Genomic DNA, 25,154 nt, shown 5'->3' with positions numbered 1-25,154 from the left:
GATTTTTATTTGTCCATCCTAGTAGTTGGAGATCTCTATTAATTAATAATAAGATCAAAATAATATATATAAGTGAAATAATTCTGATCTTATAAGTCAATTTTATAGATTGAGTTAAACTCATAATTTATAGTATAAAATGGTATTAAGATGTTATTATAATCTATTTTAACGATTATTTTTGAACTATTGAATCATTATTGAACCATCCACAAATGTTCATTTATGTAAAACTTCACATGTTTATTCTTCAACTTGAAAGAAGTATGTTTAAGATTTCAAATGAACTAGTCATAAGATCAAAATAATATATATAAATAATGATATCCTTGTCTTGACAGATTAATGTAAAGTTAAATAAGACTCATAATTCAAAGATGGTATAAAGACTTGCTGCTGGGGTGTGTGGGTTATAGGAGGGTACACATAGTATTTTTAATTATATTTGATTTTGTGATTCCACGGGTAAATTAGACGAAATTAAGAAGAATAAAAAAAGAGAGAGACCTGGGGGGAAAGACATGCCATGAAATATGAAACATAATGCCACATGCCTTGTCTTGAGCATCCATTCTTTGTACTTCTTTTTCCTGACTCATAAAAGTTGAAAGCAACCAACAGGCTGTCGTTATTATCCATCTCTCTCTCTCTCTCTCTACTAAACAAACTGCGAGGAGGGGGAGGAAGCCCCTATATTTGGCAAAATAAAAATATTAAATTATTTGGTTGAACTTGTAACTTAACTTGGAGCATATCATCCAGACCTTTTTGCCTCTTCATTGGTCTTCCTTTCTCTCTCTCTCCTCCTTCTTGAAGTATCAACTTTCAATACATTATCCACTATACTGTGTGCACAAATCCATGACTTCATATTCTTTAAGTGGCTAACAGGTATGGTTTTTGGGGATTCCCTCTCACCTAACCTACAATATATACTCTCTCTCTCTCTCTCTCTTTTAATTATTAAAAAAGTCATTTTTTCTCTAAATTTATACTATTCACTCCATTGGGTACTCATGGAATCCATGTCAGGCAACGAGTGCTCGGTGAAGGAAGAAGTGAGCATCATATATATTGCTGCTATTGTCTGCAAGTGCAAGTACTCTCTCTTCCCTTCTTTCAGTGACTCTTTATTTTATTTTATTTATTTTCTATTTTTATGCTTGCAGTTGCTTCAATGTGCCTTGTTTAGTAAACCTTGTGAATTTTTAATTAGGTTGGAACTCTTGCTATACTTGACTCGCTGTTGAAGTCAAGACTTTATTTAATTATGCATAATATTTAATTTAACCCTCTGATACTGCTTTCTTTCTAGTACGGACAAAAGCTTGTCCAATGTGTTTGTCTTATAATAATTGCCTGTTTGTGTCTTTCTAGTTTTTTCATGATTTTTCCTCCTCCTCTATCATCTATCACTTTCTATTCTTGTTCAATTGGACTTTTTTTACCCATGCTTTTTTTTCACTTGGCTTGTTAATTTAAGTTTGGTTAATTCCCCTTAGTGTCTCACTATTTTTATATATATATTGAACAAAATAATTAAGTTCATGCCTTGCTCCCTGCTTGTTTTTTTTTTTTTTGTTGTTGCTCTTCATGCAATTGTGAACCATGTGGTATAACACATATAGAAGGTAACCAAACAAAGGGGGACTTTGAAGAAGTAGAGGGGGGGGGGGGGAGTTGAATTTTTGTTTTTCTTTATTTTTTTTGCTATTATGGACTGGAATTTGAAAGCACCTTCTTGGGATTTGGTGGATGTGGATAAGGCAACCTTACAACAACACAGAGGAGCAATGGAGGAGCAAAACCGATTTGGAGTTTATAGAATGAAAGGGGAGTTTTCTGTTGACTTGAAGCTTGGTCATCATGTGGGGAATTCTGGCACTGAATCAGCACTAGCCAACAAGTCCAAAGATGCTGCTGCTGCAGGAGTTTCCAAAATGGCATCCTCACCTTCAGGGTCTTCTAAGAGAGCTAGAGCCATAAACAGCACATCCCTCACAGTGTCATGCCTTGTGGATGGGTGCAATTCAGATCTTAGCAATTGTAGAGATTATCATAGGCGCCATAAGGTGTGTGAGCTCCATTCCAAGACCCCAGAGGTCACAATTGGTGGCTTCAAGCAAAGGTTCTGCCAACAATGTAGCAGGTTTGTATCATATCATAATGAGTTTTGTTCTTTTGTTTGTTTGAAATTGAGTTCTAGATTGCTTCTAAGTTGTAGTTTGTTCTCTTAATTTTTTGTGTGTGTTTTGCCCCCCCTTCTTTTCATTGTACCCGGTGTGGACATTTAATATTAATCAATTTGTGTCGTTTGCATTGCATCCGTATCCATTATTCATGTTAGCTTCACTAGTACTCATACGCGACCATATTACTTTATTTTGCTTTCTGCTCCCAATTAGCATCTTCACTTAGCGTTCTTTAGAAGTAGCATTTTTTACACTCTAGTGTTTACTTCCTTATTGTGAATTTTCTAAATATAGAATATCTTCTTTATTTTTTTATTTTATAAAAAATTAAAGCATAGAAACAAAATTAACCTTGTCAAATCAAGGAAAGAGAATGTAGTGCGAGCAAGAGTATTAGAAAAAGATTCGCTATAAGCTAATTTCTTAAACCAAAAAGAATCTCAACACCTAAGAAACCTCTTTTCACACTTAAATTTTTCCCGATCACATCATCAGTCTCATCCAAAACACACTAGTTTATGATTAATTTCACTTTACAAATAGTATTATATTTAGTTTTAAACCCTTGTGTTTATGTTTATATTCCATGGATATACAAATTTTTAAAACCAGTTCCCTGTGCTTTACGGGATATTAGTAGATAGTTCACGAACATCACGTGTTTATGGTCTTGACCAATCTTTATTAGGGACCATGATGGTTTTAAAATATCTAATAATTTCTCTATAATAACTGCTATATGGAGAAGTTGAAAATATCTGAGTGCATGGAACACAATTACAGAAGTTGACATATAATCTGAGAGAATGACTTGCTTGTATTTTTCTGTTAATATACCCTGTGCATATTGCTTGTACTTCTGGTAAATCCATGGTAAATAATTTTGACCACATAGTTTCTTGTGCATTTGGTTTAATTTGCTTTGATTCCATGTCATATTACAGTGCCTCAATATGCTCACATATCCATAAACTTTTCCTTTTGGTAGGTTCCATTCGCTGGAGCAATTTGATGAAAGAAAAAGAAGCTGCAGAAAACGTTTAGATGGACACAATAGAAGGAGAAGAAAGCCCCAGCCAGAACCTCTCTCGAGACCTGGTAGTTTTTTGTCGAATTACCAAGGTTAGCTTCTGGTTCTAGTTCTAACTTCTACCACATTATCTGAATGGACCCATGTGCATATATGCCTGGATTTTTCATGCAGCCATTATCTAAAGATAGGTACATGAGTCTCAAATTAAAGAGTAAGAAGCTTCATGTGGAAACAATGCACTTAGCTATATGAGTGCTCTTCCCACATACCTGATATGGCTGATTTGGTCCATTTATGTCCACGCTCATGACAATCTAGTGGCCACTAATTAGTATGTCACTACGTAGACCAATTGAAAAAGAAAAACATTTTGAGTAAACTCCCATTTGCTTTAGAGTGTATGCACCAATCATTTTAATCTTTGACTTCACAAAATTCGTATTTCTGTTGTTGATTTTATAAATAAGTATTCATTTTAGTAATTAATTTCTATATCATTTTTACTGTCATTTTATATAAAAAAGGGACTAATGTTTTACAAAATTAAAGATTTTATATTATAAAAGATTAAAGTAATTAATACTTACAATTTCAAGAATTAAAATGAGTTTGTTTAGAAGATTCTCCTTTTGAGAGAGGAATCTAGACTGTCATCTATAAGATTTTTTCCATTATCTATTGCTGAAATTAATTTCATAATTTTAATGCCTCTATTATCTTGGTTTGCAAAATTTTTAGACAGAACCATTGTAACTGGTACACCATTGTGGTTTTTTTTCAAGGGGTCTGTTGATTAGTAAATTAACAATTAAAAATATATAATAAAATCTAAAGTTAGTTACAATTTCAACCGTTGATTTTTTAATTAATAATAATTATTATTATATGTTGTTGTCTAATTATATTTCTCTCACTTCAGAAGAGTTAAATCCTTTGGTCTACTGTGTTCCCAATTTCTCTTTTCATGTACATACCATATTCACCTTAAAGAAAGTCTTCCCGTCCGAGTACCATACTCCATTCCGGATAACCATGGTCAACATGGACCCATATAATAACGTATTTTCAAGAGTTTAATGGTCATGCTGCGTGTAAAATATTTTACACTATTATATAATCATAATTCAATGTTAATATGATTTTTAAATATTATAAAGTCAAAAAAATATTTTATACAGTAATTTATAATTGAATAACAATATAAATTTATATTTTCCACTGCATAGCCTTACCTCTCTATTCTCAAGGAACACTTGCATTTTCACATTTTTGTTAACTTAACACTTGTTTGAGGATAAAGCATAACACCTAAGAAATTCAATGTTTCAGGCACCCAATTGCTACCCTTCTCAAGCCCACACGTATATCCATCCACTGCCATAGTGAGCCCAGCTTGGAGTGCTTCACTTGTCACTTCCTCTGCAGATGCTAGGTTGCACAACCACAACCAACAACAACACCACCACCACCAACAAGACCTTTTTCTTGGATCTTCCCACAAAGAAGGGAAGCAAGTAGCATTCTTACACAACAACCATCCCTCCACAGCTGCAGCACTCAGCAGCCAAACCCCGCCACCTTTTCCATCCTCTTCCGTTCGCCACACCCTTCTCAGGACCGACCCTCTATCAGAAACTTGCGGCGGAGCTAGAAGCAAAATGTTCTGTGAAAGCTTAACAACAACAACAACTAACAATAATTCGGTGCATGACACTACTCCTTGTGCTCTCTCTCTTCTGTCATCATCACAGACGCACACACCAGGGAATGGCTTGAACCAAATGGTGCAGCCTCCTCCCTCAATGTCTCTCATGCAGCCCTTAGGCCTGAGCTTGCAGGATAATAACAGCTTAGAGTCTGTGGATCATTGTTCCTCCGTGTATAGCTTGGCTTCTGATCATGGATCCCAGTGCAATGAAGCAGCCCCTCAACTGTTTCCCTTTCAATGGGAATAGATATTAATTACTTTATCTCAAGGATTATTCACCACTTTGTTTGTTCATTCCTAATGAATTCTTTCCCCCCAAGGACTAGTTAATTCATTCTGATTTCACCCTCCCTTTATAATGAAGGCAATGCCTATGGACAATCATGGTATTTCTATTTGTATCTTAGGGAGAGAAAAAAAAGCTCAACAATTTTACATAAGATTCATAATGGGAGTTGTAAGAGGAAAGTGTATATGTGTAATCCTTTAGTGGGAATAACGTTACGTGTAACCCACAAAATTTAGTTAACATTTTCTAACTTTCAATAAGTCAAAGATATGAAGATTATTCGTCACTCTAATTAATAGTCAAATTTAAAGTTGTGTTTGGTACAAAGAAGAGAATAATACATCAAATAAATTTTGTACTTTATTGTGTGGGACACACACCTCTTATATTTTACTAATTCAATTTTTTTTCTAAACTAAACACATTCTAACAGTATCTAAACCAAATCAACTTTGTAGTTTCTAATTGTAATTGTTAATAGATATCATTGTGTTTTGTTGAACTTAAATGTTATAACCTATTCCAAGTAAAAAAAATGTTGTAAACTATTTGATCTGTTTTTCTGTTTCATTGTGAATGTGAATTTTATATGGTATGAGTTATGAGTAATGAGAAATCACATTCATAAGTGAAGATTAATTTTAATCATATGAGGTTGTAAAAATTATGTTATTTTGTGTTTAATATTACTTGGATTTAATTGTATTTTTTGTGTTTTAGGTACTGTAATTATATGATTTTAATCTCTCCAATTTTGATTCCTTAATTGGGTACTTTAAATTCTCTCATTTAAAATTAGGTCCTCCATCTTTATTTATTCTAATATTTAACAAAATTAGTTGGCGTGACAAACCGAGCATGACATGATAATGTACCATCTAAAAACAAATACTCCTAGTCATCCAAACATTTATTGTTTGGTGGGCGTGTCATCTTGTTAAGATTCCCATCAGTCACCCTAGTTTTTTTTTTTATTTATTATCTTTCCTTCTTCAAGTCTTAGTAAGATATTATCTCAAAATATATTAAACTGTCTAGTCATGTGTCACGTGTTTGGTGAATAGAATTATCAATATTTTTTCTTACTTTTTTCTTTTACCTTTTCTCTCTCTGTTTTTGTTTTTGTTTTTTTTTTAAATTGTAGTTGCACGAGTCTCACACTAGTTTTTGAAATTGAATATAAAAAAATTCACTAGATGACCTAAAAAAGGATGTGCATAGAAAAAAGAGGATGATGGTTTAGGGATCAAGAACTAAGGCGTTCAATGATGCACCTTCTAGACAAAGAGCATCCTAATAATGCACAACAAATAAACAATAGCAACTCAGGTACATATGTTACTAATACTAACAATCCTAAGACTAGCTACAACACAAAAAGCATCCTCCTATTAGAAAATAAACATGCCAAAGCCTTGGCCTATTCTATGCTTCTTTTTCTTTCCTTTGTTTTTCCTTTAGGATCAATACTTATCTACAGGAAACCTAAGTTAAAACAAGACGATCCAAAATAACCTACAACGAATATCAATAAATAAGTGTTGTACAAAAAAAGCTTGCTTAAGGTTAACAAATCTGAGTAAAGGAGTGTTTTCTAAAGAAACTAATAGTTTGGACACTGATTCAAAAGATGGCTTTAACAAATTCATTGAAAGACAAAAATGTGTTGGATAAGAGATAAGAACTAAAGTGTTGACAAATAAATAAGAGTTTAATGGTCATATATTAATAGTGTAAAATACTTGTACATTATTGTCCAATCATAATTTATCATTAATATAATTTTTAAAGTAATTATCATAAAATTCAATAAATTTATTATACATGATAAATTGTAATTAGATGACAGTGTACAATTTTTTACATTATTCGTGTATAATCATTTTTCTCAACAAATACATTGGAAAAAGTGAAGGTTTAAAAGGTGATACTACTAGTAGTGAGAAGGTTATTGTTTCCTCACTTCCCAATTGCTTCTTGCATTCTCTTTTTGCCTTCTAGAATGATCAATCTTAAATGGAAAATTACATTTTAGAATGTACTCCCTTTTTGGCTTTTGCAATGACCAATCCGAAATTCCAATAAAATATTTCAAAAAAAGTGCAGGAAACAACTTGGGAAGTGCAAAAAGCAACAACCTAGTGAAGAAAGGGAAAAAAAGAAGAAGACAAAAGAACCCAAGGTGGTAGTAGGCATTTGAATCTTGCATCTCCCATTTTTAAAATATCCTCAAACTACCATGCAAGGTTGCAACCTGTTGCTAGGGACATTTTGCTTCCTCTTCCTGAGCATGCTTCTCCACGAGGTCCTTCCACTTTTTTCTGCTCCTCTTTGTTGTGTGTCATCGCTTCCCATTACTCATCGCTCTGTCAAAAACCTTGTCAAAGTGCAAGGGAAGCCATATTAGCCTCTATTTGTATACCAAAATAATCATTTTAAAAATGTTTAGAATCCAAAATACAATACACTTCTGGAACAACTATTATGGAATATAATTTTTTTTCAAAAATAGATGTTTTTTCTATTATAGAATGACTATTTCAAAATACATATACACTCTAGAACAACTTTTTCATAATAGAAAAAATTCTTTCTAGAAAAATTATTCCAAAATAGGATTTTTTTTGTTATGGAATAACAATTATGGAATACAAACACTTTTGGAACAACTATTCCAAATATGATTTTTTCTATTGTGCAACAACTATTCCAGAAGTGTATATGTATTCAAGAATAATCATTCCATAATACAAAAAATTCTTTATGGAAAAACTATTTTGGAATAGGATTTTTTTTTCTATTATGGAATAGTTATTCTAGAAGTGTAAATGTATTCAGAATAACCATTTTATAATAGAAAAAAAATCCTATTTTGGAATAATCTTTTAGGAAATAATTTTTTTCTATTCCATAATAGTTGTTCTAGAATACATGTGCACTCCCAAAATATTGGAATAGTATTTTTCCTATTTTGAAATAGCCGACAGGTGAAGTTTCAAACATGAGAAGCTTTAGATCAACTATTTCCTTTCTAGGGGTATCTTTGTCCATTCAGCATCATTTGGGAGGTGCAGATTCAAATGCGGTGGCTGTAGTGATAGATTTTTGTTGGGCCAAGGCCCAAGATGTACCCCATGTGCGAAACGTTTTGCCGTTTCGTCCCCGTTGCGTTTTGTTGGAGCGTGATGTTGGCGTAGGTGGTGGTGGCGCCGAACCGCAATGGAGAAGCCATCGTCGTCGCGAAGAAAATCGAGCACGAAGGTGAAAGCTTCAACCGATGCGAACACGAACCTGAGCATGCTCAACGAGGACCTTCTCCAGAACATTCTAGCGAGGCTTCCTGCTCTGCATTTCGCTTCCGCAGCTTGCGTCAGCAAATCATGGAACTCTCTCTGCAATCGCATCCTCACTCGCCCCAAACTCTCTTCCGCGATTTCTCTCAACCCTTCGCTCCCCGTAAGTCTCTTTTTTCTCAAATTTCTCGCTTTTAGGGTTCGGCAATAAACATAAGGAACGACGTCGGTTAACGTTGTAGTGTTGTTCTCTCGAACAGGATGCTGTCAACGAGGTTGTTCACAAGGTTCTTTCGGAGCCAATTCGACCCCATTTCGCTATTGCCAATATCGGAACTGGATTCAGCACTGCCAAGACTTTGTGCCTTGTAAGAATTAACGCCTAACACCTCTTTTCTCTAGGTTGTGTATTATGCAATTGACTTAATGCTTATGTTGCAGATTAGACAGTCGTTGGGATCCAATATTCCTGTTATTGTTACCGTTGCGAGTGGTATTATGGGAAGGGATGCTGTAACCGATGAGTTTAAAGAGGTTGGGTTTTGATGTTTGTTTTCTTCTGTGCTAGAGATTTTGCTGAACTCAAGTAAACGCAGGGTGGTTTATGTAGGTCAAATGGGGTGCCCTTTTTAGTGGCTTTGGCGAGGAATCGTATACGAGGTTTATAAACGAAGGCTTAGTTTTGACTGTTGGGTACTTGCCTGGATTGAAAGTTGAAGCAGTGCCCTTGCGACGGCCGACAAAGGTAGTGGATTCCCTCTGAGAGTTCGGACTGGTGCATTCTCAGAAAATGAAATATGTAATATAAACTATTAAGGCGTTTTGAAAATGAATACCTGTACAAACCCAAGCTAGAGATGGCTCACTGAAGAAAGGTGTTAAAGAATATAGAATAAATATCAGTAAATATTTTGCTGTCTAGCATTGATCTTCCATATTGTAAAAAATTAACTACACAATTTGCAAAACAGAGAGGAGTCCCGAAGACTAACATTGTGACTATTTGATCCTCTTTTAGCCTCACTGTTAGCATATTAGGTAGCCAGGTATTTTGGGTTTTTCATATTTGTAAATGAGATGCTATAGTCATGCTTGTCTGAACTCTGAACCAGAAAGGCATGTAAGGCACTAAAAAAGTGAGTGTGTAGCCCAACCAGCAAGACACACTGCACTTGCCTCACCTCAGCTCCTTAGTTGCACCCTTTTGCATCTTTTGACTATGTTGATACAATCTATATTGAATAGTTAGATTAAAACAAGGCTTTGCTTTACGCTTTTCCATATTTTTGACATCAGACGCAAGCAATATGGGTTGACAATTTCATAAAGGATATTAAGGAATATTCAGCCTCTGTCTCCAGTAGCCCATTCCCTGTTGGGATTATATTGTTTGGAGTAAGTTCATAGCTGCACAATTATTTACTAATTTTGATTTTATTTTATTAATATTTTCTTTCTTAGTTCTGTTTCTAACACTCTGATTTGGCTGCGTAGGAAGCAAGCAGTGACATGAAATTGGTTCTGGAGAAATTGGGTGAGTGATACTTATATGCATATATTTTGTTATACTTGTTATTGTGTTTCTTAATTATGCTTTTGCTTCATATTCTCATTTACTCTTTATACTTTATCAGGAAAAGAATAGCGGAAATTGGGGTTTTGCTTGGTAGACTATGGTTTATCTGATTATCTCTTTATTAGTGTGTGATAAAAGAGTAAGGAAGGAAATGATTTCTTAGGGTTTATACGCGCACTGTTTTATTTTACTTAAAGATATTGCTGCCTGTTATTACTAAAATATTTTGTTTCATAATGTCTATGGGATACATAATGGCAATTTGATACTTGAATTTAGATGGGGCAACTGTATTGTACTGCTGTATTAGTTCTGTAATTGAGAGCATGACTTCAATTTACACCCAATTGCCACAGGCTCGTGCTTTTTTCCAAAATGATGTCTTTTTTTATTTCAGATCATGCCATGCCTATGGACACGGTCATTGTGGGTGATGAGAGAGGCTCCTTTGACTTTGTACACAAAAGTGGGAATGATTCTAGAATCATTTGTAGTAAAAAAGGAAACATAGAAGCTGTTGCTCTTGTATTTGCTCGGGACAGAAACAGGTCTTTGGGTATGTCTTGTTATCTTTTTGGTAGCCCTTGCCACCTGATGCATGACATTCATGTAACTGCTACAGTGCATACTATCCTATTTCATTGATGAGGAATGCATTGTCTTTTATTCCTTGAAGGATCTCGGGTGACAACTGTTGTTCTTTCATGAATATATATAGTTTATGATGGAGAAAAATGTATTGTAAATCAAATAAGTTTTAAGAAAAGACAAGTAAGGATTCCCTTCAAGTTTGATTAGACATGCCTGTAAATATCCTTTATTTTGCTCTCTCAAAAGCGGATAGAGGTTAATAATGCAATTGCTTTCATTGTTTGTTATCTTTAAAAAATACAGTTTGGTGTTCTTATTGCTTTTTTGTTTTTGGAGGGGGGGGGGGGGGGGGGGGGGGCTATTCTGGCCTTGGTGTGAAATTGAACATACTCACATGATGGTGAATGTTGGGCTTTAGTGGGACAAGAGAAAAAAGGTGGGGGATAGGAGAAATGAGAATGTTAAGATGGATTCGTGGTCATACAAGAAAGGATAAGATACGTGATGATTGTATACAAGGAGATATTGGTGTGATGTCTATTGAAGAAAAGATGATAGAAAATCTGTTAAGGTGGTTTGGACACATGCAAAAAAGGCCGTCAAATGCACCAGTGAGGAGAGTAGCTTGCATGGTTTCTAGCCCTCTAAAAAGGGGTCAAAGGAGACCAACTACATTGGAGGAAGTTGTTAAAAGGTGTGAGTATTGTACTCGGCTAGTGAGCTTAGTAAGTGTGCTAGTAGTAAGTGAGAGTGGTAGTTAGTCATCCAGCTGTCCAGTGACAGCTTGCAATAACTGTCAGAGAGACTTGCTGTGCAAGCTTATCTGAACATATAAAAACTCAGTTGTAACAGAGTTCAGTTGGGAATGAAATCATAATTTCAGTTTCTCAAAATTCACTCTCTTTTTTTTCTTTCTCTTTGAACATTAACAAAAGGGATCTCATTTTAAATAAGATCTCCGAGAATTTGGCTTTTAATTGAACCCAATGGTGTCTTGTGATTCATGTAGCTAACCTCACTTAGTGTGTAAGTCTTTCGTTGTTGTAGAATGCAATAATTACTATTAAGCATTTATTGTTAGGAGTATGGCCATTTTGCCTGAGGAAGTTGGCAAAATAAGTGATTATTTCTCCAAAATAAGCTGAACCAAACACTCTTGGCAAGATCTTATTGTATAAAAGCTTAACTAAATTGTTTACCCATATGTGTCTGAAAAACAAATTAAATTCCTCCACGTGTTGTGCATTGATTATGAGCTGGACAAGATTGTAAGTGTCATAATATGTGTTGAGAGAGATAATTTGTGGGTATTCACACACACACAAGAGATAGAGAGAGAGCCATGTCTATGTATTTTTAGGCATGGGTTTTGGTTGTTGCCCCCCCCCCCCCATGCTTTCTTGTTTCATCTTTTTGGGTATTAATATAATCTTCAGGTGTGCTTATGATGGTTGAGATAGGAGGTGTCCTATCTCTTCGCCATTCCTTAGCTCACCTTTCCAAAAAAAAAAATATCAATATTGGATTCAAATATATCACCAATTTTGGAATATCCATGCATCATAGGAGAGGTGCCACTAGTCTAAAAAGCTACTAGTCTACGACCCTGATTTTTTTTTTCATGCTTCCTTCTCTTCTTTGTGTGAACAAGTTGAATAATAGTCTGTCTTGTATATTATTTTACTATCCTGATTGTTTCCAGAGTTGCATGGCATGATATTACACTTACAAGTCTTTTTATTTTAATTTATTTATTGCAGTTTTTTACAAGTTACTCATCTCTGTTATGGATTCATTTCGTTACAGGAACTATTAGGTTTCATGTTGCATTGTCAAATGGTGTTTCAACTGTGGGTCCCAGATACAAGGCAGCCTCAGTTAAATCAAACAATGCTGATTGTTCAACATGGCTAACTGCTAGGAGGGAAGGGCAACAGGAAAATCTTGATGGTCAGAGTATTCTACTTGATATCAACAATTTGGTGCGCAACTATTTGCATATTTTTTGGGCAAAATTACAATTCATGTTGTCAAGAAATTTTTTGAAAATTGTTAAGAACTAGTCAAAACTTATTTATAAAGAATGACCATTAGATTTCACCTAACAGATAAAAATATCCTTATGAAGAAATTTGCGAGTGGCTGTTGGTTAGGATCTAATTGCAGGGTACGGGACTTTTAGTAATTTAGTCCTATTTTGGAAGTATGGGATTCTAGTGTGGGGTTTATAAGGCATTGGGTTTTCCAACTACAACGGTTAGCTTTTCTGGTGTGGTTCTGTCAGAGACTATGAAAGGAAGCGAAAAGGAGTATTATTTGATAAAAAAAAAAGGTTTAACAACCTGAGCAATGCACCTCAGGGATGCTCCCTGCTCACTCAAAGATGACAATTCCCAATGATAAACCCTCTCTCTCCTACCCCCTCTACAAATATTCCCCTTCACATTTCACCTCTGCATAATTGACTGTCCAGCTCGGCACCCTACCCCTGTTGACCTATTTTCTTAATTCTTCTAGAAAACTTCTTCCAAACTTTAGGCCCATGAGCCAATTGCTCAACTATTTCTTTTTCCCCAGCTGATATGAGCCTAACAGGTTCTCCCAAGTTTCTTATTACTATTTCATGTTGATGGATGATTATATGTTCTCCTTCAATACACAAAGTTTTGAAAATTTTTTTTTGAATGGTTGTATCTTTTAGTTTCATGGTTATGTGTGCCCAAAGAGTGGTTAGTAGTTATTAATGAAGCTCTATATTAAACACATTAAGTTATGAAGAAATTTGGAAAAAAGCTGCTTTGAGTGGGTCATTCGTGTTCCCACTAAGGTAGTGTTTGGCTTGACTTCCATGGAACTTATACTTTAAAGTTAAAAATAAGAGTTCTAAATTTAAAGTAAAATCTATTTGGTAATTCTAAAAATTTATAAGCTTAAAAGTTGCTTATTTTTAAGTTAAATTTTTTTTGGGTAATGTGCAGACAGATTAGCCTCACATGGAACTAGTATTGATCATTCTTGTTGGTGGGATACCATACCTCATTTCATATCACACGAATTCAATAAGAATAGATTTTTCCTTCCTTCCTACAGATTTACTTAGAGTTGGTTTTGGCGGGTTTTGGTTTATGCCTCCCCATCCCGCCCCCCCCCCCACACCATCTGGTGTACATGTTTTTCTCTTATTAATGAATTCTTGGTATGCTGCTGGTGATTGGTAGCGTTGGGAGTGCCACTGCTTTGTTTCTCATTGCTAACAATTTTGAGTACCACTTCCTTCTACCCCTCCTCCCATTTAAAGCCAAAACCATCCTTCAAACCTCTACAACTAACTAATTGTTCTAACTATGACTCTACTGTAGCTAGATTGTAACTAACTAGGTATTTGATATTCTCTAATAAAACCAACATTATATTGTGTTCTATCTTAAACTATTTTCTTTTCTTCAACTTCTATGTGGATGATAATGTAATAGCTCAACATGATTTTTGAAAATTGTTTGGAGGAAATTGAAGCTAAAAACTTCGTTGTGCCAAAACAGCAAATAGCTTAGTTGAGCATCTAAACCATCCCAAACTATTACCTGGCTGGTTTTTTTGTATTCTGTCAGTATATTTTTCTTGAAGGAGTAACAGTCTGTATGTGTTGATGGCTTGATGCTTACTGATCTTGATGGGTTATGGAAAATGTCATGTGACGCACTTGGGTATTAAATTTGATATGCTAGTTTTTTTTGTAGAAAAGAAGAGATAATATAGGTTGATGTTACTATTATTTTTCTTTGGTGGTAAAGCTTCATATCAACTTGGAAGTTTTGTAAAACTAATTTGATATATATTTTGTGCTTGTGATTGTTATTTTTCTTTTCCATTTTTTCCTACATATGGTTTTTATTTTCTTAACTTTAAAAAATGTGGCAGCTGGACAATCATGTTGAGTCTCCTGATTTGCACATTGGGGTAATTAAACATAGGAAATTATCCACTGGAGCAGAGAAGCCAATGCCAAGAACTTGTATTTCATATCATGGAGTTGTGGGGTATGATATAAAACTACTCCTGTGTAGATGTTCTACTTCCTCATCAACGTTAATTTTTCTCTCATTCTCTGGATTCGTTTGAAGAATTATATTTTATTTTTTTAAAAAAAGACTGAATTGGTAGGAAGATATTTTGCTACAACTACCTTTTAGTGTGCTATAGCTTATAAATTATACTTAATAAACCCATTATTCCATCCACTGTCATTTTCAACAGCTGATAATAATTTTGGTTAAGCTAGTTTGAATAATAGGTGATGAATTACAGTTGCTTATAAGCAGATCAATAAACTAAACGGTATACTAGTCTAAATTTACAAATTTGGTGATGTTGAATTTTTAATGTCCGTCTTAAAAATTCGGTTTATCCTTTAAGGGAATCATGTGTTATGTTGATAAACCATGGCAGGATTGGCAAAGTGTATAATTATATCATTGTACTTCAGATTGGATGTTGAGTGTATGGAACTAGAAGCAATCACTGTTGTTTGGTGTATTTACAATTGTAATTGTTACTCTGAACACATTCTTTCAAAAAAGACTTGCATGCATGCATGATTTCCTACATTCTTTTTTATACTATCCTATGTGACATTGATTATGTCCAGAATGAAATACAGACACCCTGACTTTTGAAGATAATTAAAAGTATAAGCTATTTTTGTGATAGATGGTATTATTTTATTATTTAAATAATTCTTTTCAAATTTACTTTTTGAGAAAAATGGTGCCCAGACAGAAACAAGGAGAAAGATGCTTGAGAAATGAAATTGGTATTAGCTTGTGACAGCCATTTAAAATGTTTATATTGGTTTCTTTTCTTGTGGCTTGGACATGGTCCATTAGATAATCAAATTTCGTTTCCCTACGTTCTCATAAAATTATTGGTATACTTGCAATCCCTGGACTTTAAAAACATATCTAAGCGAAATTGTCACCATTGGTGTGATTTTTTCCTCTTATCTGACCCCTACCCTCCCCCCCGTTTATTATAAGCAAGCAGGTTATTGTAAACAACCCTGTTTTTAAAAGAAAAGTCTAAGTTTTCATGTTTTGGACAGAGGTGATGAAGAGTATCTATATGTTGACGGCATTGGCATAAAAACAGGAGATTTCTTTCAGTTCTACTATTCAGATCCAAATATTGCCTTAGCTTCATTAACCAAGGTCCATGATGCTCTCAAGAGTATTAAACTGGAAAAAAAATCCAAGAGTTCCAAGGGTGATGGAGACAACGCTACCAATGTTTTTGGGGGTATTATTTTTGCTTGTTACAGCCGTGGTGAATCCTTCTTTGGACGTCAGAATGTTGATAGCTCCCCTTTCTTGGAGAATTTTCCAGGAGTGCCAGTGTCTGGAATATTTTGTGGTGGAGAAATGGTGCGTCCTTGTACCACTGTGATTGGTCAATGTGAAGGAGCAAGCCCCATTAGTTGCTGTCTGCATGTGTACAGCACTGTCTACTTAGCAATGTCGTATACTCCCCCCTCTGTGGAAGATTAGATGCTGGTCATATTTTTTTTTTTTTCAAGGTGTAAATTTCTTATTTCACTAGGATGCCTTTTTATTCTCTGCCGTGGACATGGATCTGACTATCTTTTGGCGTATCAGATAGTTTATAGTATTTAATGGTTATGAAATTTATGCTATGCTATATGCAGTTTTTGTTTATTATTAAAGAAAAAATGACTTCACACCTTCTGAAGCCGAAGTTCTAGAAATAAGAAGCTCAAGAGGATGTAATTTAGGTTACTGTTTCTTCCGTGAGCCTTGTTTCTAGAGATTGCTAAGTGCTTTGTAAACGGTTTGGGTTTAACAATCAAATGGGGTCAATGCATTGAAGCACTCTATATCTGCTATGGCTTACTCGGTCCTCACATGAACAGACTCCTCGGAGTTGGTTTTCAACCAAAGGGGATAAACGAGCTTGGTTTTTTTTTTAAAAGACCTAGTTATTTGAACATTCTTCTTTACGTTCTCTCCTTGAGGATAAGTCTTTCATGGGCGTGATACACGCAGAAGTCTCTATAAAAGCGTCTTATTTTCTGAGAAGCAACTAGTGCCCTCTATCTCTATCTTGGATAATGGAAAAAGAGAAGATTGAAAGAGACGATTTAGGTACAAAAAAAGTTGAGAAAAAGATAGATTTTAAGGGTTTAGCATGAGAGAAACCAGAAAGAAATTGAAGAGAAAGCAAAAGAGATTTTTATTTTTTTTATTAAAGACATTTATGTTTCAAATTACAACACCATACTACAAGAAAGGAAGTAGTGGTGGGATGAATAGATGTCATACGACTTATAACCTGTTTATTGTCATTAGATAAATGATATATATATATATAATATAAATTTCAATAGTCACTTTTAAATAAATATAATATTTTAAAAAAAAATAACATTTTATCATCAAAGATTTTGTCACCAACATTAACATCTATATGAATTTAAAATTATAAATAAGTATATCTTATTATTATTTTACTTCACTTTCTAATATGAAAGTGTTTGGTAATTATTAAATTAATAAATAAAAATTTTAAGAATAAAATTACTAAAAGAATATTCTTTTGAAACCCTCAAACTTTATAACGAAATCAAATTGAAACCCTACTTTTGACCTATTTAAATAAACTAGTCAAACCTAGATAATAATATTCTTTTTTTGTCATAAATGAAAGTTAAACTTATTTGACTGGTTTATATTCCTTCCTACAGTCAAATCAACATTAATAATTAATAGTATATTTACAAAAAGATAAATTCTAACCAGTGTTTTAAAGATATTAATTTTACAGTGTGATGATTTTTTTATTTATTTTTTCTGTGATTTACACGTTAAATACTTTATTTTTTTTAGTTTCTATGGAAAACAATATCCTTTACAAAGTTGTATAATGGAAATAACCATAGAATTACCTTACGTACATAATTGAGTGTCTGAATGAGATGATTCAGACAATAACCACCTCCCTACCCAACATGTAATATACTATGTATTCGAAATTATCTTGTCTCATGAGTCATTGTTATCAGAGTGTTATTCCTGAAATTGGTCACATTCATTTTACAGTGACACGTGAAATATTCATGGCACCTATGACTATGGAGGTTATTACTCATTAACTTATTACCTATTCCAGAAATAAAGGAATCGCTGATGTGCACGCCTGCTATTGGCTCAATCCCAGTAGCGTTTAAATTCTCTTTCTCTTTCTCTATCTTTCACTCTTTTTCTTCATCTCTTCTCTCTTCCCTCTCTAGGGTTGCCTTCCTTCTCTCTCCTTTCCTCCTCCTTCCCGTTCGCCGGCCGGAATCCTATTTTCCGGCCATATTTCCGGCTGCCTGTAATTCCCCTTCACCTTCCGAACTCAATCAATCTTTTCAATTCGAAGCTGTTGCTATCTTGTACGACTCTCTTATTACACTTTTGATTTTTTTTTTCTTTCTTCTTTTTTTCTTATTGTGTGTGTGTGTGTGTGTGTGGTATTTGATGTGAGTTTGAAGCTGGTTTGGTTGCAGTTGCAGCGATATTGGAGCAGAGAGAGGGAAGATGGCAAGTCAAAGCGGTGCCTCTAGAAGGAGTATTTCGTCGTCGACGAGGAGAGCCTCTGAATCAGGGGCGCCTCGAAAATCAATTTCCTCTTCGCGACCTTTGTATGTTCTTCTTATTATTCACTTTCTTTCTATCTTTGATTCTTTGTTGTTAATATTCGCCGCTGTAATAATTGAATCGTTAATTTGATTCTTAAACCTTTTCTTTTTAAATTCTCAGTCCCTATTTGACTGAATTTTTAAGAACCAGAACCCTTTTATCTTTTAGTATATCTTTGTTGATTTCATCTGCTCATTTCTCTCTCTCTCTCTCTTTAAAGTGCTAAAAGCAATCTTAACAGAAAAGTTACCTTGTGCTGGTACTTGTAATAATTTGAAATTTTGAAGCAGAAACTATTGTTGTGGTCTTCGCTTTTCCGAGCAGCTATTTGGGGTTATGTGGTGCCATGATTGTAAAACTGGGTATTTTCATAGTGTCTTGCGTCAAACAAGCGTGGCTTTGCTAAGTCTTGCCTGATTGGCTGAGTGGTTGGTTTACAATAATGTTGATATAAGACTTGGACTTTGATAGTGTACTGGTTTGTGGTTGGTTTCTATGATTCTACCGTCAACTTTAAACACTTTTTTATGCATCATTTTGTTAAAGTCTAAGAAGGCGTAAAAATGTATGAACAAAGTTAATTCTGGAATACTTCATTCTTTCTAGTAAGTAGATGTGTGCCTTGACATTTAGTCATCTATCTCAAGGAATTCTTCTATGGACATAGTCCACGGTTACTCTGTGTTTCTGGACTGCACATAAAAAATATGAACTGTTGAGCCCACTAAGTGAATATTGAACGTGTCCATACAAAAATTTCTCCTCTTCCCTCTTATAATTTTGATTCAGTAGTCAGTTGCAGAGGTATGTGATCATGACATGGCTATATTTTGTAACAGACCAGTTGATGTCTAAAAGGTTGACTTGAGAAACTTGAATTCATTTCTGTTGTAATACAACTGTGAGGTGAAGTCCCACATCGAGTAAAAATAAAAAAAATTTGAGCACCATATAAGTGAGGAGAACGCTATAAACCTGAGCCTTAAGGTTTTGGTTGGGTTAAAGTGTGGTATTAAGTTTACTTATGTGGTTGTTCATGTCCCATTGATGTAAATCTCCTAGGTGTTTACCCCCCTCGATTGCTAACAATTGGTATCAGAGCTTCTGGGCTCTAATGGCCTGTGGGTGGAGCGGCGGTGCAAGTATCTAGAGCGTGTGGGCTCTAATGGCCACCATGAAAATACTCACGGATGAAAATAACTTTTGCTCAAGGGGGAGACTACTTTGTGCATGAGACTCACACTTGAGAGGAAGATTGTTGGAGTGCAAGTGTGAGGTGAAGTCTTACATTGGGTAGAAATAAATTGAGCAACATATAAGTAAGGAGAAAATCCTTAACCTAAGCCTTAAAGTTTTGGGTTAAAGTGTGATGTTAAGTTTACTTATGTGATTGCTCATGATCCATTAGTGTAAATCTCCCTGATGTTTACCCTCTCGGTTGCACAACAATTTCATGACTTGTTAAATGCACTCAAATAGAGTAATTTTTAAGAAAAATTGTGATAGCTCTTGCTTAAGTATCTAAGAAGAGAAGGTAAGTCGGTGAAAGTTTTATCAATTTAAATAATGGAATGTTGCCTTGTTTGTACATGAAATTGGATCAGGGCATTGGCCGGAGAGCGGACTGTGAAATCATTGCGACTTACAAAGGCCCTGACAGTACCTGAAACAACAACTGTCTATGAAGCTTGCCGTCGGATGGCTGCCCGTAGAGTTGATGCTCTATTGCTAACTGATTCTAATGCTTTGCTCTGTGGAATCCTCACAGACAAGGTATGCCCAATACTTGTTTTTCTCACCTTTTAACAAGACAGAAAAGAAAGTTGAGTCTTTGCGTAGATTTCTGCGGTTTTAACTTACATAGCTTTCATGTTCTATTTTGTGGTTAAATACAGGATATAGCAGCAAGAGTTATTGCCAAAGAGATTAATCTTGAAGAGACACCAGTTTCCAAAGTCATGACTAGGAATCCGGTATTTGTTCTTTCTGAAACTCTTGCTGCAGAAGCCCTCCAAAAGATGGTGCAAGGTTGGTAGTGTATATAGAGAAACACAACTTTTCAAGTTAGTTACTTTTCTGTATCCTGCCTTTTGAATACATGGCTGATATATGTTGACAGGGAAATTCAGACATTTACCTGTGGTGGAGAATGGAGAAGTTTTGGCTTTACTAGACATAGCAAAGTGTTTGCATGATGCCATTGCCCGTATGGAAAGGGCAGCTGAGAAAGGAAAAGCAATTGCAGCAGCTGTTGAAGGAGTTGAAAAACACTGGGGAACATCAGGTTCTGCTTTGTAGACTATTTCCTTTTTCATGCTTTGCTCTTTGATTTGTATGATGGTGTGCCGGAAAACATTGAGCATAGTTAGGTTCACAGTTTTTAATATTAGGCTCTATTTCATACTAATTTGGCCTTTGAACAGACTCCAATACATCATTCATTGAGACTCTGCGGGAGCAAATATTCAAGCCATCATTGTCCACAATCATTCCCGAGAATTCAAAGTAGCTAATAACTTCTTTTGTTAGTTTAAAAGATTACATAAATTTTAATTTGTCTGCATGTTTGGTTACAATCCAAGTTACTTTAACAGATAATTGCACTTTTTAGACTTGTAACAGTATCACCAACAGATTCAGTTCTGACAACAACAAAGAAGATGGTTGAATTTCGTGCAAGTTGTGCAGTTGTGACAGTTAATGACAAACCTCGTGGCATCTTTACGTAAGTTTGTTGTCATTGACATTACCAGTAGTCCTCTTTTTCTGAAAAGTTTTTGCCTTCCCCCAATTGTCATTATGTATGCTTAGACTAATTTTTATGTCTTCTTACGAATTTTAGTTCAAAAGATATTTTGTTGCGGGTAATTGCACAAAATCTTTCTCCAGAATCAACCCCCGTTGAGAAGGTACTTTGTTTTTATTTTTACATTGTTGAGACGGAACTGTTTGCTTTTGTTTTCCTTTTCCATTCTTTGATTCTGTAACATCTATATCTAGTAATTTTTAAGGTTGTATATTTTCTATCATGTTACATGAGAAATTGGCAATTCTGAGGGTTCTTCCTTTTCTTGTTGCTCTTATTTGATAAATATGCAGGTCATGACTCCAAATCCAGAATGTGTCATAATTGATACACCCATTGTTGATGCACTTCACACTATGCATGATGGGAAATTTTTGCATCTTCCTGTGGTTGATAGAGGTAATGTAATGTATATGGGATAGGGAAGATTGAAGAGCTATATGCATCAATATTTTTTCTGATTTGGGTTTGGTGGTTGAAAACAGATGGCAGTGTAGTTGCTGTGGTTGATGTGATTCATGTCACTCATGCTGCAGTGGCGACAGTAAGTCAGGTATATTGTCTATCTTGGACTGTGTTTACCCACCACTACTGATGTTTAGACTATTAAATCCTTGTTGCATGAAAATGGGATAAATGGCTTTATTCATGAAAGCCTTTAATTAGAATGATTATTGTCAGCAAAATATTGTAACATGTTCTTGATTTGGTTTTATTGATATTGTTAAATGTAGGCTTGAACGTACTGTTCATGAATTGATAATATCTCAACATAAATTATAAGTTGTTCTAGAATCTGCATTTTGTTCTGAACCTGTTAAATGCTAGTTTTGGTCCTCACCCATTTATTTTAGCTGCTTGGGAATTTAAGAATCTGAAAGCTTTTCACTAGCTACAAATGAAGATGAAATGTGATGGACCAAAACATCTGCAGTTTCTTATGGAATAAGACTAACAAATTTAAAAAACATTGGTGATTGGTACAATTAGGTTAGGAATAATGATAGTGTCATTTTCTTGCAATTAGGTTGGGAATAATGAAGCTGCCACCACCTTGATGCAAAGATTTTGGGATTCAGCCATGGCCTTAACCCCAAATGATGATGACGATGATACTCGAAGGTTATATGCATTTAAGTTGTTTGGAGAAATATTTCCAATTTTTTAATATACTTACACACTATTGGTTATGCACCAGTGAGGGTTCGTTGAAAGTGGCTTCTGAGGGAGGAGAAACAGGGAGATCCATTCCTTATCTTTCATCAAGCATTGCCAATACATTTTCCTTCAAAATACAAGATAAGAAGGGCAGAATGCACAGATTCACATGTGGTATGCAAACTATCACATGCTACCAATCAGATATTTATTTGTACTTTCCTTCTATCCATGACAGCATATAACTCATGGTTTCAATATACGCTCGTATATAGTTCTTTCATGGTTACACTCGAATATGATTGGCTTGCATGCTCATTGATAGGTAGGGATGTAGTAATAACTAATAGGCAAACTTTTTTTCTCAAGCTTTTGTTTTGCATAAGGGCATTCCTACGTTCTCTATGAGTAACTTGTTCTTGCCTGCAATTTGCTTATTTCAAGAAAATTATGTTAGAAAGTTGAGTGGTTTGTATGGTTGCTTGCAAGTTCAGATACCCGGAGCATGATGGAGGTTATAACTTCAATCCTTCAGAGACTTGGTGATGATATCGATCCTAACAACATACCCCAAATTCTGGTACTTTTCAAGATGTATTTTATATTCTTGAGGTTGAGTGTATATTTTATCCTCTTCTAAGGAAAGCTGGCCATATTTACGATTGTAGTATGAAGACGAAGATCATGATAAAGTTGTATTGGCTTCAGACAGTGATCTTGCAGCAGCTGTGGATCATGCAAGGACAGCTGGTTTGAAGGTATGGTAGATTTGTCCTGCAGGTCTGGGGTCCTGAAGGGAGGTCTTTTTCCTTTCCTTTTTTTAATCTTGAAAGAGGGTATAGATTCATTTGTAGATATGAGGGAAATCTTTGTTTAGAGAAAAATGATTGGTCTTTATTTTATTTTTTTAATTTTAGGTTAACTTATAAATTCAGTTCCTATATTCATTTTTTTTGGTTTTAATCCCTACATTAAAAAGACGACATTTTACTCCCTATATGAAAAGTTGTTAGATTAGTCCCTACTGTTAATTAAAATTATAAGTATTATGATTTTTTTTATAGAAGGACAAAAGTAAAAAAAACAATACATGAAGTGTAGGGACCAAAATCTAGAATTCTGTTTACATAGGAATAAATTGTAAAAAAATTTCATGCAGGGACTAAAATGAAAAAATTTTCAAGTATACTAGTATATATATGGACCAAATTTAATACTATTTTATAACTTTGGTGGGATCAATTCAAAAACTTTTTTTTTTTCAATTAGGACTAAAATATAAAGTTTTTTCATTTAGGGACTAAAGAAAAATGATATCAGGTGTATGAACCAATTTTTTAATTAAACCCTAACTGTAATTCTGTATATGATCACAAATATCAAAAGGGAACAGCAAACCCTAGAACTTTTTATGTAAGCACAAATCTAAATCTATCATACCAGGTGCTGAAATTTAATTTTATTAAGAGGCTATAATGCCATGTTAAAGTCAAACACCAGTCATTCTAAAAGCTTGAACTATTAGGTAAAATCCTATCCAATAATGGTCTTATTTACAGAAAGTGGGTAGGGGAACTTCCGCAAAAAAATATAGCTGGTGTAATGGGGGTTGATTTGGCGTGTAAGAATTGATCAGTGAAGCACTTCACTTGAAAGGCTTGTACAGTTGTACTTATAGGTCTGATTCCCACTGCCAACAATCCCACTTGGTAGGTTTTATTTTTATGGAAATATCACTATAAGCTCTCATTGAGGATTATGACAATGCCCTGCCTTGGAATGGAATAGCCTTTCCTCCCCTTAAAACTTTTGTTTCCAAAAGAAGCTGTAGTAGATTTTGGACTTGTCACTTATGGTAAAGATATTTATAGGTATACATGTGCTTAAAAGGAGTTTGACTTGGGATTGATGAATGTTGTAGGGGTTGAAATTGCATTTGGACTACGCAGGACCACGTGATAATGTGAAAGGTTCTCGTTCAGGAAGTTATGCTTATTCAGATGCATGGGCTTCAGCATATAGTGCCGCCGCTGCTGGTGCTGCACTTGTTGCTGGCTTAGGCATATTAACGTACTTGAAGCGAGTTTGATTAAATGAAGAAACGAGTTATGCCAGTGAAGAGGCCAAGCTGAAGTTAGCTTGAATTTTGGAGGGGCGCACTGTCTGCTTGCCATCTTTATGTTCTGAAATTTTGTACAACTACATTTATATATACGAGGAAAAGGTTAAAGCATTTTTTTGCTCCTGCTTGTTATTGTGCTTTCTGAAAATTGGGATGGTCATCCCTTGCTGCTTGTATACTTGTAATTTTAGGATTTGCAGCCTCATCAACCCTGGAGACTGTGTACAATAACAAACAGCTCTGTCCATTTTTTCTGACATCATGAGTTCATAAAATCAATCGACCAGGATTGAATTTATTGGGTTAATGATCTTATGTGATCAGTGTTTATAGTTTATCAATGAGATTTGAGTGATTTGTATGGTGTGGTGCTGTGTTATTAACAACCGACAAGAATAATGTGTAATAATGCAGAGTACAAAACGAGTATATATTCGTGTCTGGCTTGCATAAACAAAGCTTATGGTACAGGTTGGATTAGATTTTACCTTATGAGATATTTTCAATTGATATATAAGTATTTGATTTCTAGCTTATGAAAGAAGGATTTTATAATTTTATATGCTGAAGTGAAAAATTAATGTGCATGAGTTGATTTTTCAGTGAAGTTATTTTTTTTTCTTTCTAAAACTTATAAAAGACTAAATATTTTTCCTAAATTTATCCGTAATCTCAAATTACATCATATTTAATTA

At 34.6% G+C, this 25,154-nt stretch overlaps 3 protein-coding genes across 4 annotated transcripts; all 3 read left to right on the top strand.

The window, feature by feature from the left end:
- Positions 1-679: 679 nt before the first annotated feature.
- LOC114409958 (squamosa promoter-binding-like protein 13A) lies at positions 680-5,514 on the top strand. 2 transcript variants are annotated; one of them, XM_028373651.1, is made up of 5 exons: positions 680-891; positions 1,033-1,099; positions 1,767-2,149; positions 3,181-3,314; positions 4,555-5,514. In XM_028373651.1, exons 3-5 carry the CDS (start codon positions 1,794-1,796, stop codon positions 5,178-5,180), a joined length of 1,116 nt encoding a protein of 371 aa, XP_028229452.1. In that variant the 5' UTR covers positions 680-891; positions 1,033-1,099; positions 1,767-1,793; the 3' UTR covers positions 5,181-5,514. The 2 variants fall into 2 exon arrangements, with proteins under 2 accessions (XP_028229452.1, XP_028229451.1); XM_028373650.1 differs by lacking the exons at positions 680-891; positions 1,033-1,099 and having other exon boundaries at positions 1,132-2,149.
- Positions 5,515-8,381: 2,867 nt separating this feature from the next.
- LOC114409957 (F-box/LRR-repeat protein At5g63520-like) lies at positions 8,382-16,413 on the top strand. The gene is made up of 10 exons (XM_028373649.1): positions 8,382-8,678; positions 8,776-8,883; positions 8,957-9,049; positions 9,126-9,260; positions 9,812-9,910; positions 10,010-10,049; positions 10,489-10,647; positions 12,489-12,664; positions 14,601-14,719; positions 15,781-16,413. The coding sequence occupies exons 1-10, from the start codon at positions 8,442-8,444 to the stop codon at positions 16,220-16,222; spliced, it is 1,608 nt and encodes a 535-aa protein (XP_028229450.1). The 5' UTR covers positions 8,382-8,441; the 3' UTR covers positions 16,223-16,413.
- A 1,450-nt stretch (positions 16,414-17,863) lies between these two features.
- On the top strand, positions 17,864-24,890 carry LOC114409956 (CBS domain-containing protein CBSCBSPB1-like). The gene is made up of 15 exons (XM_028373647.1): positions 17,864-18,126; positions 18,241-18,375; positions 19,978-20,146; positions 20,269-20,401; positions 20,493-20,657; positions 20,797-20,878; positions 20,985-21,098; positions 21,216-21,282; positions 21,473-21,578; positions 21,665-21,732; positions 22,207-22,301; positions 22,378-22,511; positions 22,832-22,917; positions 23,006-23,095; positions 24,259-24,890. The coding sequence occupies exons 1-15, from the start codon at positions 17,879-17,881 to the stop codon at positions 24,424-24,426; spliced, it is 1,860 nt and encodes a 619-aa protein (XP_028229448.1). The 5' UTR covers positions 17,864-17,878; the 3' UTR covers positions 24,427-24,890.
- The last annotated feature ends 264 nt before the right edge of the window (positions 24,891-25,154 follow it).

Source organism: Glycine soja, chromosome 4 (assembly GCF_004193775.1).
Source record: "Glycine soja cultivar W05 chromosome 4, ASM419377v2, whole genome shotgun sequence".
Lineage (NCBI taxonomy): Eukaryota > Viridiplantae > Streptophyta > Magnoliopsida > Fabales > Fabaceae > Glycine > Glycine soja.
Note: the sequence above shows the minus strand (reverse complement) of the source record. Positions and strands in the feature narration are given on the sequence as shown.